Source organism: Fukomys damarensis, unplaced genomic scaffold (genome assembly GCF_012274545.1).
Source record: "Fukomys damarensis isolate Sample0158 unplaced genomic scaffold, DMR_v1.0_HiC HiC_scaffold_33, whole genome shotgun sequence".
Classification (NCBI taxonomy): domain Eukaryota; kingdom Metazoa; phylum Chordata; class Mammalia; order Rodentia; family Bathyergidae; genus Fukomys; species Fukomys damarensis.
Genome location: NW_022900945.1, coordinates 27102028 through 27120579, shown reverse-complemented (window position 1 = coordinate 27120579; position 18552 = coordinate 27102028). Strand labels below are relative to the sequence as shown.

Genomic DNA, 18552 nt, shown 5'->3' with positions numbered 1-18552 from the left:
TTAGTGAGACAGTGAGTGTCTGAAAAAAAGATAGACTGGGATGTAATAGAATTCAGCATGAGCACAGTGGGCTCAATGCTCAGTACTGCAAATGTACATCCTAGATAGACACATGCCTAGATAAAAACAGTAATAGTACTAAGGGAAGGGCCACTGATTTATTTCACTATGAACATGAACATGGGCCACTGGGTCTTCTCCTCAGAGGAAGTGCTCTGGTTGTAGACACAAGACATGACCTTGTTTCCTAGGCAACCTGTCCAAAAAGAACTTGGAATCCTCATGAACACGAGTCACAATAGAGTGACGGATACGTCCTGAGCTCACTTGTTTAGAGACGGTGAACAGCAAATATGCTGAGCTGCTTCTCAACTTTTCAAGGCAAGAGCCAGAGGACTTCAGGCAGAGAAAGTTTCTTTCAAAGATGGAGAAAATGGTAAACTCTCCCCAGGCATGTAAGGCTACACTGCAAGAGCCGCTCAACGAAAACCCAGGCCAGATCTCCCCAGCTGTGACCACCATGAGCCATGAGCCACCAAGGAGCCTGGGCTCACCTGCCCTAAATAGGAAGGTTCCAGAAAGCCCAGGAAATGTCACCGCAGGCCCTGGCATGAAGTACCCTGAGACACTAAAGGGTCAAGGGGTCTCCTCAGACCCAGCTTCTAAGCACCAAAGGGCTCCAAGGGACCTAGGGAAGATGTGCCAGGGATCTGCCACCAGGTACCAAAATCCAGCAAAGATCCCAGGACAGGTCTCCTCAGGCCTGAACGCCAGTCACAGGGAAACACTGGGGAACCCGAGAAAAGTCTCCTTAGGCCCAATTCATCAGGACACAAAGACACCAAGGAGACCAAGGCAGGTCTCTCAAGGCCCAGCCACCCAGTCCTCAGAGATACCACCTAGCACTGGGCAGGTGTGCCCACACCTGACAACCAGAAGCCCAGAAACTGCAAGAGGCCCCAAGTGTGACACTGAGGGCCCAGGCAAAAATAGCCCAGAGTCACTGAGGAGAGTGGGGGAAGGTTACCCATGGAAGGTCTTCCCTATCATAGTCAAATCAGATCCACAAATAACTGGGAGCCTACCTAAAGACTGGGAGATCTTGCCAAAGAAGATCTTCCCTGGCACAGCCATGGGTCACCTACAAATACCTAGAGGCCCAGGAGAGGTCTTCCCAGAGGAGATTTTCCCGAGCCTGGCCATGAAGAACCCAGAAAGACACAGGAGCCCAGGAGAGGTCTTCCCAGAGGAGATTTTCCCGAGCCTGGCCATGAGGAACCCAGAAAGACACAGGAGCCCAGGAGAGGTCTTCCCAGAGGAGATTTTCCCGAGCCTGGCCATGAGGAACCCAGAAAGACACAGGAGCCCAGGAGAGGTCTTCCCAGAGGAGATTTTCCCGAGCCTGGCCATGAGGAACCCAGAAAGACCCAGGAGCCCAGGAGAGGTCTTCCCAGAGGAGATTTTCCCGAGCCTGGCCATGAGAAATCCAGAAAGACCCAGGAGCCCAGGCGAGGTCTTCCCAGAGGAGATTTTCCTGAGCCTGGCCATGAGAAATGCCTAGATCACAGGTGGGTGCCATTGTGGTAAAACATTCTATTAAGATCAAAAATGAGGTTCTCTTGATTACAACTAATTCTCCTGGCTTTTTTTTTTTTAAGATTTGAGAAGTATTTTGCCTGCCATTTTAAAGTCCTGTTTAGCCTATTTCCTAAAATGAGTTTGCCCCATAGAATATTTCTGACTGAAAAATGGTGGTGTGATGTAACAACTTTCACTATGCAGGTCAGAAGCCAAAGGGTTGACTCCATTACAGAAAGTTAATCCACCACTGACTAGGTTTCTTTAAGAGAAAAATGTCTCAGATACAAAGGGAATGATATACAATATGTTTGCTACCCTCCCTTCATCTTAAACTATGTTAAAGCCAGGATTTAGCTCAGTGGTGCCCCTGCCTGTCTCGCAAGCCCAAGAACCTGAGTTTGATCCCAGAAAACCATGTTGAATAATTAAAGTGAATGGTATGAGAAACTGAGCTTAGTGAAGTAAGTACAGATGACAAATGGGAACCCTTCTATTTGGCATAATCGGCTGCCTGTATGCTATTCCTGAAGTTAGCTTCTTTTTCTCTTTTTGCTTGTTTTGGTTTGGTGTTTTGAGAGGTTTTGCTATGTAGCGCAGGCAAGTCCTGGCTGGCCTCAAACCCATGTCAATACTCCTGCTCCAGCCTGAGTGCTGTGATTATAGTCACGTGCCCTCACACCTGACCTTGTGAATTTTTTTAAACAAAAGTGGTTTGTATATATTGAATACTCTTATTGGTTTTTTAATTTTAATTTTTCTTTTCCCATACTAGGGTTCTAACTCAGGACCTCGCATTTGCCAGGGAGGCATGCCACCACTGAGCCCACCCCTTATTGCTTCTGAAATAACTTATCCTTGCAGTTTTTCTACTGTCACATTTTCTGTAATGTTATCTTCTATCATTTTCTTGCTTTATAATGTTGGCTACAATGACTTCCCTTTAAATTACATTGGAATGATGAAAAGGGGTTGAAGATAAGTGGGTATAGGAAGGAGAGACTCTGTCACAAATGCTTTTACTTTTTGAGTACAATAAACATCAGCATCAAACATCCTTGAAATTATAAATTTTGAATACTGTATATACCTTTTTCTCTAGAATGGGATTAGTAAATTCTCTGAGATTCTTTAACAAGATACATGTACAAAAGCAAAAATCTAGAGTCAACTGAAAATGATGGAAAAGAGGTATAACAATTTCAATCTCTAATGTATATGTAGACAAGCTAATGGCTCACTCAGATTCTATTTTATCCTCTTGGGATCCCTAGTAACACTTATCATTTGAATTTAAAAGGGTACACAATAATTTGGGTGCTTTGAGCTCTTTCAACTACAGGCACAAAGATCCAAAGTATTAACATCGGGTTGGGGATCTAGCTCAGTGGTTCAGCGCCTGCCTCACAAGTACAAGGACCCGAGTTTGATCTCTGGGACCAAAATATAATTAAATTAACATCTAAATCTTACAAATAGAAATCTTGCAAATGACATTTTTATTGAACAGCTGACCAAAAAAATGCTAATTGGAAAATGGAGACAAGGGAAAATTCTTGTCAAATTGGTTTAAACACTAGTAGTTTTGTCACTGAATGAGCAAAGTTTGTTTTGTTTTTGTTTTTTTAATATACATTTAGCGTAACTACTAAATATTTAAAAGTCAGGAAACCTTGGTTGAAGAACCAGTTGTAGTTATAACTAACCACATACAAATCACTTACAAAGGTATAAAGTAACAGTTAACACCTATGCCCTAATTCACAAATACATCACAAAACCAAAATTCTTCCCCAACCCCTGCGTGGTGGCGCATACCAGTAAATCCAGCACTGAGGAGGCTTAGGCAGGAGGATCGCTGAGAGTTTGAGAGCAGCCTGGGCTACATAGTGAGTTCCAGGTCAGTCTCAACTACCTAGTGAGTCCCTGTCTCAAAAAACAAACAAACAAACAAACAAAATTCTTCCCCAAGAAAATGTCACTATGAACCAAAATATTATTAATATTTAGCCTGGGCTTTCCCTCAAAGGTTAAGAATGAAAAACTGAAGACTTTGTCTTTTACACATCAGCTGTACAACTTAATTGTACAGATAGATAGTCTGGTTAAGATAAACGTTTTCCTTCTCCAAACTGTGGTGAACAGGTACAGAAGCCAGTCTCAAAGGAATCCCAAAGACCCTCCGAGAGTTAGTCCACCCTGGGGATCAGGGAAGCCAAAAGGAGCTCCTGCATCTGCCAAAGTGACCAAAAGTTGAACAATTTGCAAATGCAATGGTTTCCTAACATTTTCTACATTCACAGCAAGATGAGGGGAAGCTCATGCACAGCATAAACTGGAAGCTGGAGGCCGCAGAGACAGTGCCATATCTTTTTTCTGCTTGGCTTGAGAACTTCTGAGGGGGCAGAGGATGGGTGTGTGTGCAATGGACAACACAAACTCACTGACCTGGACACGGACACAGTTGGAGAACCACATGGGGTGTTCCAGGCCAGCAGAGTGATGGTCACAGACAGTTGCGGTGCTTGAGTGGCAGCTCCACAGAGAGCTGTACTTAGGACAAAGTCCACAAACATGGAGCCAGAAGACTGAACTTAAGAGCAGTCAGAAGTTTCGTCTTTTATGTGGTGGAGAGTTTCATACAAAAACATGTTAATCCTATGGTGATAAAAATGTTTTTCTTTATGGTAAGAAAATCTTTTTGTAGAAAACATTTTTTGTAAGTTTCTCAAAAGAGGTTCTGAAGAGAAGTTTGCCACCCAGACCATAGGGTGATCACACCACAGAATTACCACACAAGTTATCACACAGGTTGTATGGCTACCACATGGGTCATAAGCTAGTTTAGACTCAGAGAGGTAAGTTTGAAAACAGACGGAAGTGTAAGGTGGCTTCTACCACGCTCACGTCATAAATTTAAACAACAAAATGCTGGGCTAGGGATCTAGAACAGAGGTATAGTGCATCTCTAGTATACAACCCTACGGATTGATCTCCACTACCACGAAAGCACAGAGAACATAAAGCTATCAAGAAATTGAATGGGCCAGCCTAGTAGTGCATCTATAATCCCAGAACTATGAGAGGCTCAGGCATGAGGATTGCCAAGTCTAAGTCCCCCGTGGGCAATTTAGGGAGATCTCACCTCTGAGCAATAAGAACTTAATGATGTTGAAAAAGTTGGCCACAATGTAACACGAGTGAGGAATAGCTTTCTAAGTTATCAGCAGTGCTTGTAACATCCCTGATATCAAATGAAACAAAATTAGGTTTAGGCCACTAAAGCACATTCACTTTTGATTTTGGTTTTTGGTGCCAGGGATCGAACTCAGGACCTTACGCTTCAAAGGCAAGTACATGAGCTAAATCCCCGGCCCCACATTCACCTTTTTGAAGAAACACGTACTACTAGGGCAAGTATTTTATTTTAAAAGTAAGGAAACATTACTTTTTGTTTCTCACCCTTTTGGTTTCCCTTTTTCTATTTCCATTTTATGATATTTCACTCAAATATTCAGTTCCCCATCTCAGACTACTGTCCTCTGCCAGGGTGTAAGAAATGTTAGGATTCCTTCACTACAGAATAAACATTGCAGAAGAATTAGCATGTTATAAACAAAGGCAAAGGAAAATAATTCTAACTGGGCATGACAAAATGTATAGAACATAAGTATGTGGTTACTTATCACTTATATGTCTCATGACATATAAGTTATATAATAAACTCTCAAGAGGTAAACACATCATTTTCATGTAATTTAAAAATGTCACTTTTGTCACCTTTATCTATTTCTAGACTTTCCCCTACATTATAGTAAAAGACAAACAAAACCTAGAAAAACACAACTTATCTAGCTCACACACATGGTATATAAATATCATAGTAGTCATTTATACGACTCCTTGAAAAATATTTTAAAGGAAACATATTTTTGCTACTGTCTCCATCATTTTTAAGTTATGTTCTTTAACTTTCAGCTTTAGTACAAAAATATTTTCAATCTGGCAATCAAGAACATTTAGTGACTTTTAAAAATTTCAGAAAACTTTAGTCCTACACAAAACATTTATATAAAGCTTAAAGTTATAAAGCTGGGATCTGGTTTTATAGTTGAGGGATACTATAATCAACTATTGATATCAATAAAATGATGTTTTTAGATTATCTTATTTTCAAAACCAGAATTACCTAATAAAACTGACCCAGAGTCCAGCTCACTGAACTCATCTAAGTCCCATTCAGTACCAGATTAACTCGGTACACCATCTACTTCAGTAAGAAAACTTTGCCAAGGGCTGGGATTTAGCTCAGTGGTGCCATTGCCTGCCTTACAAGTGCAAGGACCCAAGTTTGATCCCAGGTACCAAAAAAAAAAAAAAAAAAAGAAAGAGAGAGAGAGACAGAGAAAACTTTGACCACATTCAAGGCAAGAAGGATAAATATGAGCTGAGAGGCAAACAAAGTTAGTCAAATAACAAGCCTAATGTGGGATTATAGGCATGCACCACTACACTCAGCACAAGAATTTATTTTTAAATGACTAAAACTTCACTTGAAAGAGCACAACATAACACTCCTAAAGTCTTGTAAGTTTTATCATATATTTACAGAAAAATATTACATACTTCAGTTAGTATTGCTGAGATAATTCAGTTAGTATTGGTGATAGAATGGCCATAATTTTTAAGATCTAATAAAGACTATTTTATTAGTCCTCTATAAAATATCTGAACAGAAACAGTCTTGTCATTAGGTTTGTGACAATTTAGGGAGGAAGCACTTTCAACTTGATTTTTTTCAAGAACTATCACATAGAAGAAAAAGGGAGGTGGAGCAGGGATTTAGCTCAGTGGCCCTGTGCCCATCTCACAAAGTACAAGGTTCTGAGTAGAAAAACAGAAAAGAAGGTAGGAAAGCAGGAAGGCAAGAGGGGGGGAGAAGGAAGGTGGAGAGGGAGAGGGAGGGAGGGGAGAGGGAAAGGCGGAGTCGGGGGAGGGAGGCAAGGAGGAAGGGAGAAGGTTGGGGAAGGGAGAAGGTTATATAAAATTATAAATAGTTAGTTTTTTTATATTAGAGCCAGCAGTTCAGCCATAACAGCTTTCTTCAAATCTGGACAACAGTTATGAAAATGACAAAATGGCAAGACAAAGTAAGAATATATCTCTAAAAGGGAAATCTAACAGGGTTGGAATTCTTGCAAGAGATTATTAAGTTAAAAAATGGATTCTGACAGGTAAGTGAAAATAACTAAGGATTTATAGAATTTCTAAAAACTTATCTTAAGAGAAACTGACAACTATATCTTCTAAGTACTTGGTAGTGATGGATTCCATTTCAGCATATGAAGAAAACTAGTGCTTTCTACTTATAATGGGAAGACAAGTAAAGCAACGAGAATGCTGCTGGAGCAGTATTATAGAGAAATTACAGCAATACTTACCCTTCCCATCTTTGTTTTTCTTCTTCAAAGATATACTTGGAATCTGGTCGTGGGGGCTTACTTTTTCTCCCTGAAATTAGAATAGCTTTGCATAAATATTTGCTCGCACAAGTGAGAGAACAGAGAATTGAGCTATTTTGTCGTTTATCCAAAACTTTACATCCCAAATGCTTTGTATATCGGTCATTTAACTGATCTCTAAAAATGTTTACTAAAAGAAAAATAACTTCAGTAAAAACTGAAATTAACGTAAAACTTAACGTAGATTAGATCATAAAGAAATAATACTCTAAGCCACAAGCAGTGATGCATATTTATAGTCCCAAATAGGACGATAAGGCAAGAAGATTGCAAGTTCAAGGCGAGTCCTCCAAATTTAAAAAAAAAAAAAAGTTTTTAAAGCAGTGACAAAATCTCAAAAAGTACAAGTGAAGAGTGAGGGAGAAACTAGCTCTGCAAAGGGAGCTTCGGCCAAGTCAAAGATGAAAAAACAACATAAAAGTATACTTTCATAGATATTGGTTGGGCTATCATGAGAAAAGCACAAAGGCCCCAAACAAAATTTTTTAAAAGGACTGTGACGTGTGGCCCAGTGGTAGAGTACTTGTCTAGCTTGTGCAAGGCCTTAGATTCATCCCTGATACTGCTTTAAAAAAATAAAAAAGTAAAAAAATAAAAAGATACTTTATTTGTAAAAATCAAGTTGCATTTCAAATACTGTATCTCCTCTTTAAGGTAATCATATTGATAGTGCTTTCTTAAACTTTTGGAGAGTATTCTTGATATTGATAAAACTTTTGAGCTTAAATCATTAGCCATATAGGTTTATTTGCTGGCTATGTAAGGTTTTTAAGGCAGAAGTTACATTTTCTTGCATATAGTTAGTTCTGAAATATTAGAAACTTTTCCAAACTACAAATATAGAAAATATGTATTGCAAAATGTTGATGACCCATATAATGAATTTCGGGGAGGGGATCTTTCTTTTTAGGACATAACTCCTTGCTACGTAGTTCAGGCTGGTCTTGAACTCATTACGTAGCCCAACCTGGCCTACCACACATGGAGATCATCCTGCCTTGGCCTCTCAAATGCTGGGATTACAGGTTATGAGCCAATGTGCCTCGTGTATCTTGTGTTTTAAATCTCATTTTTCTCTATTTAAATTTACAGCAAACCAGCTTCATGGTTATGAATTATCACCCTCTAAATGAATTTATCCCAATGGCTTTAATCTAGGTTGATCAAATGTTGTACAGCTTTTTTGCGATCTTCTTTTGCTACTTACCTAGAACCATACTTTGGTAGCACTGTTTTCTGTAGTTGAGATGATCATGCTGTTGGAGCAGCCTACCATTCTGCATACAGTTACTACCTCCGTCCTCCACAGTCCTTGGTGTTGATGATTTCTGGTGAGATTATGGGTGAAGTTTTAGTTATTATAAAGCAATCATACAGGTCTGGGGATTTAGCTCAGTGGTTCCACTGCCTGCCTTGCAAGCACAAGGACCCAAGTTTGATTCCCAGTACCTAAATAAATAAATAAAAAGCAATCATACAAAAGCAAAATTGTAGAGCTAAAAATGACAAGGTTCATAACAACCTATTCCCAGAAACTGAGTAGGAAAATGGTTTCGAGTTATTTGGGTGGATGAGAGTAGGGGAAAAGATGGTCAAAACCCTACTAGAAATCTTCAAAGACTGCCAAATGTACTCCTGAGTGTGGTAGGTAGCACATGCTTGTAACTCCAGCATTCCAGAGGCTGAGGCAAGAGGAACACTGCAAATTCAAGGTCAACCTGGGCTATGTAGTGAATTCAAAGCCATAGTTAAATACATAGCAAGACCTTATCATCAATCAATCAACAGACTGCTAAATGTATGGTAATCAGCTAGGTAAAACTTTCTCCTCACCACAGACATCTCCAAAGAACTCATTTATGAAGCAGATTCTCCTGGCTGAGTGTCTTCATGATAACAATTATTAGAGGTCAGCACAGGAGTTACCTCCTATCATCTCATTTTCAGTAACCTATGTACTTGCTTTTTCTTTTTTCCCATTGCCTTCCTCCAACTACTTTTACTCATGTCAAGACACTGCTGGTAGCCTATCCAAAATCCATCCTTTCCATCACTTTCTTTACTATTCAAGGTAGCAATGTACACAGCTTTGCATGAATTATAGTTTCTTGGGTGGAACATTTTTGATTGACTGTTATTTTTTTTCCCCAGTACCAGGGACCACTGAGCTACATGCCTGGCTCTCACTGAATGTTATTTCTTTGTATCAGTTTGAATGTATCTAATCCCTCCCAACTCTAATGGGTACTTCTAAGCTGCCAATCTAAAAATCAATGTTTTTAGGGCCAGGGATGTATAGCTCAGTTGTGCCTCACCTGCCTGGCATTTGCAAGGGCCTGAGTTTGATCCCTGGTACCACCAAAACAAACAAAAAACAAAAAGCAAAAAAAGAAAGAAAAAACATATGATCAATGTTCTTTAAGTAATGGCATTTCTCTCTAGTTTGTTTCTTTCTTCTTTTTAGGGGTACTTCGGAAGAGATTTTTGGGTATCTTTGGGTATTCTGCATTTTTACTATCAATTCCTGGATTTATATACCTAGATGTATTGTAGTTAACACTATTCAAGATCCACAATGCTCAAGATTAATGTTGTTCTGGAAAATCCACAGTCACTGTCTTTGAATATTACTTCTTCCTTACTTTTCTGGAGCAAGACTATTAGGATCAAACCCAGGCTCTTGAGCATGCTAAGCAAGCACTTCACCACTGAGCTACATCCCTAACCCTGGCTTCTTTCTTTAACCTATGTTGAGATACATCCTTTTTTCGTTCTTTTTTTTGGTACTAGGGATCAAACTCGGGTCCTTGCACTTGCGAGGCAGGCAGTGGCACCACTGAGCTAAATCCCTGGCCTTTTGTTGTATTTGTTAACACTGTGTGCCATTTTACTGCTAACCAATTTCTTCGATCAGCAGTTGTTGTACATTTGGGTGGTTTCCAGTTTGGGGCAACTGCAAATAGGGCTGGCAAGAATATTCGTGTGTAAGTTTGTCTATAAACCCAGTCTCATTTCTTTTGTTTAAATACTTAAAAGCAGAATGGCTACGTGACATGACTTTACATATTAAGATTTTTAAGAGAATGATAGAACTATTTTCCACAACAATTTTTCTCCATGAAGATATGGCAATCACATGGCTCACCTCATTTGTTTTCTCTTACAGGAAGAACACTGGCTTCTGTTGACTTATATCCAATTTCTTTAGTACCACAGTTTCATGTATTTTGTCTGTTATTCCATTTTGGCTAGCAGAGGAAGTTCCACCTTGTCCTTTTTAATAGTCTTATTCTTAGATAATGTTACTTATCAACGGGTTAACTCCTTGACCGTATTTTTATTCTTTTTATTTAAAAACCATAATCACCTTCAAAGTTTCTACTTGAGCATTTTATTATCTCTGTCTCTTAGAGAACATTAAAATTTTCTTCACCTGCTGCTTTTTACTCAGGAAGTGTGTTCCTCATGTATTCTGTGATATGTTGGTTCTCCTTAAACAAGGCTTTATCTGAGGAAATCCTGTGTAGCCTAGGTTGAATGTGTAAACCACCAGAGCAATTTCATAAGAGTTTCTGCCTGATGCCTTAAAGTTACTACAAGCCTGGGTCCACTTATAACGTGAATTGCTGGGCTGAGAATTCCTATAGTCAGCAATAGTGTAGTCTCATTGTAAACCTAGTATCAAGGAGGCCAAGGATTATGAATTCGCAAAGGAAAAATTCCTCCACTCAGAGCCTTGGCTGACAAATACAAGCTTCCTTGACATCTGTATCAGCAAGTGGAATTTTCCCCTGAAGCTGTCCCACTAATTTGCTCACATCTCTGTCTAGTCGTCCATCTTGCATAGGTCCAATACCTAAGCTTATGCATCATAGGGGCAATAAAGCCACTGGCTTCTCAGGCCTTCAGAGCTGTGAGAGTAGCTATTGCAGCTACTTTCATTCTCATTTTTGGCTCCTAGAATTTCCTTTCCTTTCATGTAAATTTAGATTGTTGGTGGTGAAGAAAGAAAATAAAGACAAGAAAAGATTACCAGTAGCTGGTGATGCCAAAAACTAAGATATTAAAGTCAAGATATTATACAAGGAGGAACAGAACCAGAATACAAACGGAAATTGCAAGAATGTCAGAATTGAGAATGCAAACGTGGTCCCAATTTGTGACAGTGAACATCCTCCTTTAACACATTCCTACATTTTTCTCAATTACTTACCTTCTGATTTCCAACTTACTGAAGTTTTCCAAATGGAATCTTACACTGCAATCATTGATACAGACTGGTGACTTTCAATCTATGTCGAAGCTGACCTGCCCTTATCCCTAAGCTCTTTTTGAGGCTTTGATGAAAGAGCTTAGATAAAAATATGAGGCTTCACAAAGTTGGAAACTGGGGCCAGGGATTTAGAGCTCAGTGGTTCCAGCACTTGCCTCGCAAGCACAAGGACTCGAGTTCAATCCTCAGTTATCAATCAATAAACAAACATATAAAATGAAGTTGGAATCTATCTTTTCTATATTTTCAGTATTCTAAATCCAAAAAACATTTTTTAAAAAATGACTCTAACTTGAAGAAATACTTATTGTGCCGAAAAAGGTTTTTTTTTTACTGTTTTAATTAGAATAAAATTATACTACTGAATAAAAATTATGTTTAGATTTTACATCAAAGATGTGATTATGTGCTCAAAAGAAATTAATTACCCACCTTTCTTTCTTTTAGGCTGTTCTGGTGATGAGGCTCCTGGTGAGTCTGCATATGCTTCTTGCACCAGGTGAGTTTCCAGCACTTCAGGAATCCCATCTAATGTGACGGATACATGGGTGACTGGGGCAACCACAATGTCATCTTCAGATGAACTAAATATATTACTACCTAATAGAAATAAAATCAATTAAATATAATCAACTGTGTATTGTGAACTAAAGCTTAATAAAATCATTTCCTATTCCTATGAAGATTAAAGTAGAAATAAAATCTTAAAATCTATTTTCTGATTTTTATTTCCCCTTCTGTAAATCCTGCTCGGTTTTACTCGACTATTTCAATATTGTTCCTGCTTGACTTCTTATCACCAGTCTCTCCTGTCTTTTCTTGCTGTGTTAAGAGTTGTTTCCTAAAACCTAAGAGTTTAATCTGACATTATTTCTCTATACAAAAGCTTTACATGCTGAAAATCAAAAGTAAAAATTATAGGAAAAATATCTTAAAATTTGCTGAAGAAAAAGGATAAGAACAACCCAAACTCCACAGTGTACCTTTCAAAATTTCCAAAATCTAATTCAAATCTACCTTTCCAATCTCATCTCCCACCTACTATGAAACTTGCAGTTTAGTTATATCAAAACATGTACCTTTTATAATTTTGTTTGTTTTTAAAGGTCTGTGCCTGAGGCTCTATCCATTAACTTCTACCTTTCACTGTTCTCTCCTCTCCCTTACGTATTAAAGGTTTCTCATTTATACCCGACGTTAAAATATTACATCAAGCAGGTATGGTGGCACACTCTGGTAATCCCAGCTACTCAGGAGGTTGAGTCAGGATGTCATGTTTGAGGGGACTCTCAGCAACTTAGTGAGACCCTGGTGCAGTGAAATGAAATGAAGGTCTAGGGATATAGCTCAGTGGTAGAGTTTCTGCTTGCCTGATTCAAACTAAAATAAAAGCTCAGTGGTAGAGTCTGTGCCTGCATACCATGTGTGAAACCTTGGGTTCAATCCCCAGTCCTATAAAACATCTCCGTACCCTAAACATTCCCTCAATGAATCAATCAATCCTGTCTCTGATGTTCTCTGCTTTAGTATTCACTGCTTCCAAAAAGCTCTGTTATCACTCTGCAGGCCTTTGTTTTTAGTTTTTACAATTACTTACAAAGAATTAAATTGTAATTAGAAACCTAGCAAGAATTTGTCTGAAAAATAAAAATTTTTCAAAAGTGCTGGGAATGCACTCAGCAAAGGCCCTGCCTGGGTTTAATCTTCAGTACTGTGGGTAAATAAACTGTAAGATTGGGGAAAGAAAGCTATTCATTTGTGTATATTATTGTCTACTGCACTGCTGCAATGACTACAGCAAATACTCATAAATATCTTGAATTGATTTAGTAATTGTATGAGTTTAAGTAATTTTTTGTCAGAAAAAGTACAAAGAAAAGCATAATTACATAATGAATCAATAGTGTGGCAATGAGTTTTATGCCATAAAGAGTTCCCAAAGTTTTCAATGATTTTGCCAATCCACTTGTGATTATCTATAGAGATTAGTAAATTATAATGATTTGGGCTCATCAAAGAGATTAAGAGAAGAAATTATGCTTGAAAAGGGCTAAAGGTGTAGGGAAAGTGGGAAGGGTAGGGGAAAGGTAATAAGGGAAAAGACAAAAACAGGAGAAAATAAAAAAATGGAAATAAAGTGTTTGTAAATGGGGAGGGGAGGAATGGGTGAAGGGAGGGCAGGGACAAGGGGAAAAAATGAGAACCAAGACCTGCCATGTAAAGGTACAAGATCCCAATGATGAATGTAAATGTACTGTATATCTCAAATGTAGCAATAAACTCAATGAGGTGAAAAAGAAAGAAATTATGCAAAATAGTTTCATCAAAGAGATGAAGAGAGAAAATTATGCATAGTCTACTATTTTATAACTAATAAATTACTTTTGTTTTTAAAGGCTTCATTCCCTCAAATTAAAGTTTTTTTTTTTTTTTTTTTTTTTGATACCAGGGATCAAAGTCTGGACCTTGAGCTTTCACGCCAGGTGGCAGAACCACTGAGCTAAATCCCCGGCCTAGTCTTAACTGAATACTTTAGCAAAGGTGTAGATAGCAAAGGTGTCTTAATAAGTACTGTACCTTAAGATGTGCTCAGAAAGTTTATTAAACATGATCTCTGATATCTAGATATTTAGCATTTAATAGAGAATGATAAGAATGACTTTACACAGTGCAGAAAAATAAACAATCAAATCACTCACTTATTCGTTTTTCATCCAGCACAGGACCAGGAGAATCCACATTAAGGAGTACCTCAGCAGCTTCAATAGTTTCAATTGTCTCATCCCCATTATGACAAAAAGCTTCAACTATAACACATTTAAAGAAAACACAATTAGTCACAAGACATTCATTGCTCTGAAATTCATATACCAATCTTCTCAACCAAGGTACATCACTTAGTGTAAGTTTATATACATAGAAACTATCAACACATACAACTTATATCAACATGTAATACTATATCTGATTAATTAACTGCCTGTTTTTTAATTTTTACAGAAACTCTGCAAGATGTTGGAGGTAAAAAGAGCATATATTCAGGAGGAAATTCACTAATCATTTCTCTGCCAATTCTTATATATTTTCCACGATTAAGGATGATTAAGGATAATTAAGTATCCTACAATGACAGGAATGTTAACCATATCACTGAAGCAGTATGTCACTAAGAAAGACATTTTGTTTCTCAGGACCTCATACTATATAAAATGACTACGCTGATAGCCTTAGATACTTTTCAGCTCTAAGATCAATGCTACTATTCTGACTGGAACACAAGTTAATCAACCGTTGAAGCTCATTTCATTAGTGAGTCACTATTTCCAAAAAGATTTAGACACAGTCACATTGTTCAAAGTCTAATCATCCTTTGTGGCATCATTTTTCTCTGGTGTATTTTGTGGAACATTCATTACTCTACCATGGAATGTGCCCAATCCATGGTATAAATTATACGATACTTTTAGATGGCTGAATGTGTAATATAAAATCATGACTCAAATTCCGGGTTGGACTGACAGTATGTAACTAAATACAGGCCTTGTAATTTTACACAAACCTAAAAAGTAAACATAAACACAACACCTGTAATGGAAGAAGAGTTTCCACACAAGTAGAATAAGGCCTATAAATTTTCAGAACTTGTTAACAGCACAACTTTTTTTTCCCCACATAAAAGATTTACATGGAACTCCCAAAATAAAACAGATAAAATGGGTAGTTTTTCTACTCTTTTTCCTTTCGTGTGTGTGTGTGTGTGTGTGTGTGTGTGTGTGTGTGTCTGTGTGTGTCTGTGGGGGGGCACTGGACACTGAACTCAAGACCTCTGCACTAAGCTACACCCCTAGCCCTGATTTTTTTATTTTGAGCCAGAGTCTGGCTAAATTGCCCAAGTCGGGCATGAATTTGTAATCCTCCTGCCTCAGAGTGCTGCTATTCCAGGTGTGTGCCACCTTGCTTCACTGTACATTTTGTTTTGCTATCAGGGATCAAAGTCAGGACTTTGTACTTGAGAGGTAGGTGGCAGAACCAATGAAAAAAATACCCAGCCCTTCACTGTACAGTTTTATAGGTTCAATTTGATATAATCAAACTTTATATAAGGTAAATCAACAATTAAAATGAGTTTTCTGAAGAATATAAAAATAGGGATTATGACAGCTGCTTTAACACAAGCTTCAAATTCAATATAGCCATTAAATCTTTTTTACTATTGGAAATACTTTTTTTTTTTTTTGACACTGGGGATCGAACTCGGGTCCTTGTGCTTGCAAGGCAGGTGCCAGAATCACTGAGCTAATCCCAGCCATGGAAATATCAAACAAAATCAAATTTATGAAAGTATAATGAAACCCCATGTGTCCATTCCCATCTTCAAACATTTTCAACAAATGGTCAGTCTGATGTTATCCATGCCCCACTCACTGCCCAAAGTCCTCACCCTTCACATAGGTTTATTTTGATGGAATCTATGACACTGTTACTGCCTTAGCTTAGCAGTTCTATCTTATCTATAAGATAAGGAGTCTAACACAAACTACCATCATATTTTAAAACATTTAAACAATAATAAATAATTCCTTAATGTCATCTGTTACGGGCTATATTATGTGCTCTCAAGACTCATAAAACGAAGTCCTAACTACCAGTACCTTAGAATGTGACTGTACTTGGAAATACTGCCTTAAAGTTAAAATGAGCTCTTTAGGGCATCTTTCTAAGAATTCATTTGCACATACCAAGTATACAGAAGGAAGACTACATGAAAACAAATGCAGAAGACTCTAATCTACAAGTTCAGGAAAGAGGTCTCAGAAGAAACCAAACCTGCCAACATCTTCACCTCAGACTTTCAGCTTCCAGAAATGTGAAAAAAATAAATGTCTCTGTTGGAGAAACTCACTTGATGGTACTTTGTTAAAGTATTTCTAGCAAACAAATAAACTATCTGAAGTAGCATTTAACACCATTAAGAATAAAACTGTCCTATCCCTATCTTTCTTATCCCAGAGCTGCTCAAAGACACACTATAACCCATTGTGGAAATAAGAGAATTAAGACATCTTAACAAGCCAGCAATTTCAATCTAGACATAATATTCAACTCTAATAATCCAAATATCTTTCACTAATATGCCCTTGCTCTTGTTAAGTTTTAGTATCTGGTAGCATAAATTACTGATATGAGAAATCTTTACAGAATACATATTAGTAAGCATTGTGCTAGATGCTAAGGTAAAGGTGAAAATAAGGCAGCTACAATACTTGCCACCAAAAATACTATACATAGGCTGGGCGTGGTGGCGCACGCCTGTAATCCCAGCACTCGGGAGGCCAAGGCAGGAGGATGGCTGTGAGTTGGAGACCAGCCTGGGCTACATAGCGAGTTCCAGGTCAGTCTCAATTACATGATGAGACCCTGCCTCAAAAAACCAAAAAAAAAAAACCAAACTACAGATGCACTTCATTATAGCTATTTGTGATAAGTTTTCTTTTAAGAATATGCAAATTACCGCTACCAAATAACTAAATTTCCCAATTATCTATGGCCGACATATATGAATATAAACATACAAAACTATAAAACATGTGCCAACTTTTAAAACTGATGAAAATTTCACCCTCATTATCTATTATATAGTCAGTTCTTCAAGTTGGAGATATCTGACTCGTTCTGATGGAAATCTTCAAGACCTTATCATATACTCAGATCATGGTCTACTATTTTGGTCCTGAAACGGTTAATAAGAACATTCCTATCTCTTCTCCTACAAACAACACTTTGTTCTCGGGAATACAGTGCTAAACACATAAAAAAGTACTCTGTGAAGTGAATAGGTTTGACTTCTCTGATATACCTCCTCTTCTGTTGTGCCCATTTCAATACATTCAAGAAAAAAGAAACAAGGTGAGAAACCAGTATGAAATAGGACAGTTGAAACAGGATGACAGAAAACAGTTTTCTTCTTCCTGCAGGACTCTAGATTCAGCAGGTAATAAATTTACTCAAAACCAAGTTACAAATTTTTTATGTTTCAAAATCTCCAGGACTGGGACACGGTTTAAAACTGTGCTGTACGAAGGTCCTGTGAGAGGGAGACACACCTGTAAGAGTGATGTCATCATCGTCGTCATCTATGATTTCTTCTCCATGTCTTGCACCAAGGGGACTTCTCCAAAGAACTGCTGGGCAGGTGGGCTGCCCTTCCCAAGAATAGTTTGAGTCTAGGAAGGTAGTGTCAAGGAGTCTTTCATCCAATATTCCTTTCTTAAATTCTGCCTCATCCCCCAAAAGGGTAAGGGTAGAATTTCCCCTGTGGTAGGTCACCAGATAAATATTGGAGACCTAGTTAAATCCGAATTTTTGGTAAACAAAGTTTGTTTCATGCAATAAACTTATACTAAAAAATTTAGTTATTTATTTGAAATTCAAGTTTAATTGGGCACTGTATATTTTAACTTGCCCAATCTGTTAACTCTACCCAGTAGCTTTATTTTGCTACCTCAAAGTAACAAGACCTTCACTCCATCAGATTAGCCACCACTTAGGGAAAATTAAAAAGAATTTATCAAATCAACAGCAAACTATCACCTCTCTTACAGCCAAGGTTGGTGAGGACAAAGAGGGATCAGAATGGGGTAGCTTTCGATGGGCCACAAGGTCAACCTCAGTTGGTAGCAGAGGTCTGTTTATAAAGTAGAACAGGTCATTATGACACCAACCTCTTCTGGGTGTCTGGAGCAATGAGATCTTTTGTTTTAACTCAGTATTCTAAGACCAACATGAGCCCCAACTTGATAATAAGATGTATCAGCACGACTGACCCCCTCAGTGTGGCTTTTAATGATGCGAATATTAGAATTCCTAAAGACGTGATTTACTTTCTTATTCAACTCATTAAGCACTTGTTTCTTAACAGTACAAAACTGGAAATTTTCAGTAGCAACCAAGTCCTTTTTCTTCTGTCCACATGAAAACAGTCACAAGTGGAAGAGGAGGTCAGAAACTGCAAGCCTCTCATGGGACGCAGTGGCCCTGTAATTTTAACATGAAAGTCACTAGATTTACCTGCACTAAAGAGCTGTTTATTAAAGTTCTGTGTTTTTATTTTACTTTTTCAAATATGATGGATAGAGTTACACATGGGAGACCCCTGTGTGTGTAGCTGGCTACAAAGAG

At 38.1% G+C, this 18552-nt stretch overlaps 2 protein-coding genes and 1 long non-coding RNA gene across 7 annotated transcripts in view; 2 read left to right on the top strand and 1 right to left on the bottom strand.

Moving 5' to 3' along the window:
* Abca4 (ATP binding cassette subfamily A member 4) overlaps positions 1–18552 on the top strand; it is a 235303-nt gene that overhangs the window by 195751 nt on the left and 21000 nt on the right.
* LOC104863422 (neurofilament heavy polypeptide-like) lies at positions 171–15063 on the top strand. 5 transcript variants are annotated; one of them, XR_780569.2, is made up of 3 exons: positions 172–1568; positions 11821–11872; positions 14374–15063. XR_780569.2 is itself a non-coding variant. In XM_010625824.3 (2 exons), the coding sequence occupies exon 1, from the start codon at positions 425–427 to the stop codon at positions 1559–1561; it is 1137 nt and encodes a 378-aa protein (XP_010624126.1). In that variant the 5' UTR covers positions 171–424; the 3' UTR covers positions 1562–1568; positions 3724–3748. The 5 variants fall into 5 exon arrangements, 3 of the variants coding, with proteins under 3 accessions (XP_010624126.1, XP_010624121.1, XP_010624112.1); XR_004515045.1 differs by lacking the exon at positions 14374–15063 and adding an exon at positions 14092–14162 and having other exon boundaries at positions 288–1568; XM_010625824.3 differs by lacking the exons at positions 11821–11872; positions 14374–15063 and adding an exon at positions 3724–3748 and having other exon boundaries at positions 171–1568.
* LOC117283999 lies at positions 3628–17521 on the bottom strand. The gene is made up of 6 exons (XR_004515047.1): positions 17478–17521; positions 14073–14180; positions 11806–11973; positions 8308–8428; positions 7020–7089; positions 3628–4236 (listed from the first exon to the last, which is right to left on the bottom strand). It is a non-coding gene; the product is annotated as an uncharacterized LOC117283999 (long non-coding RNA).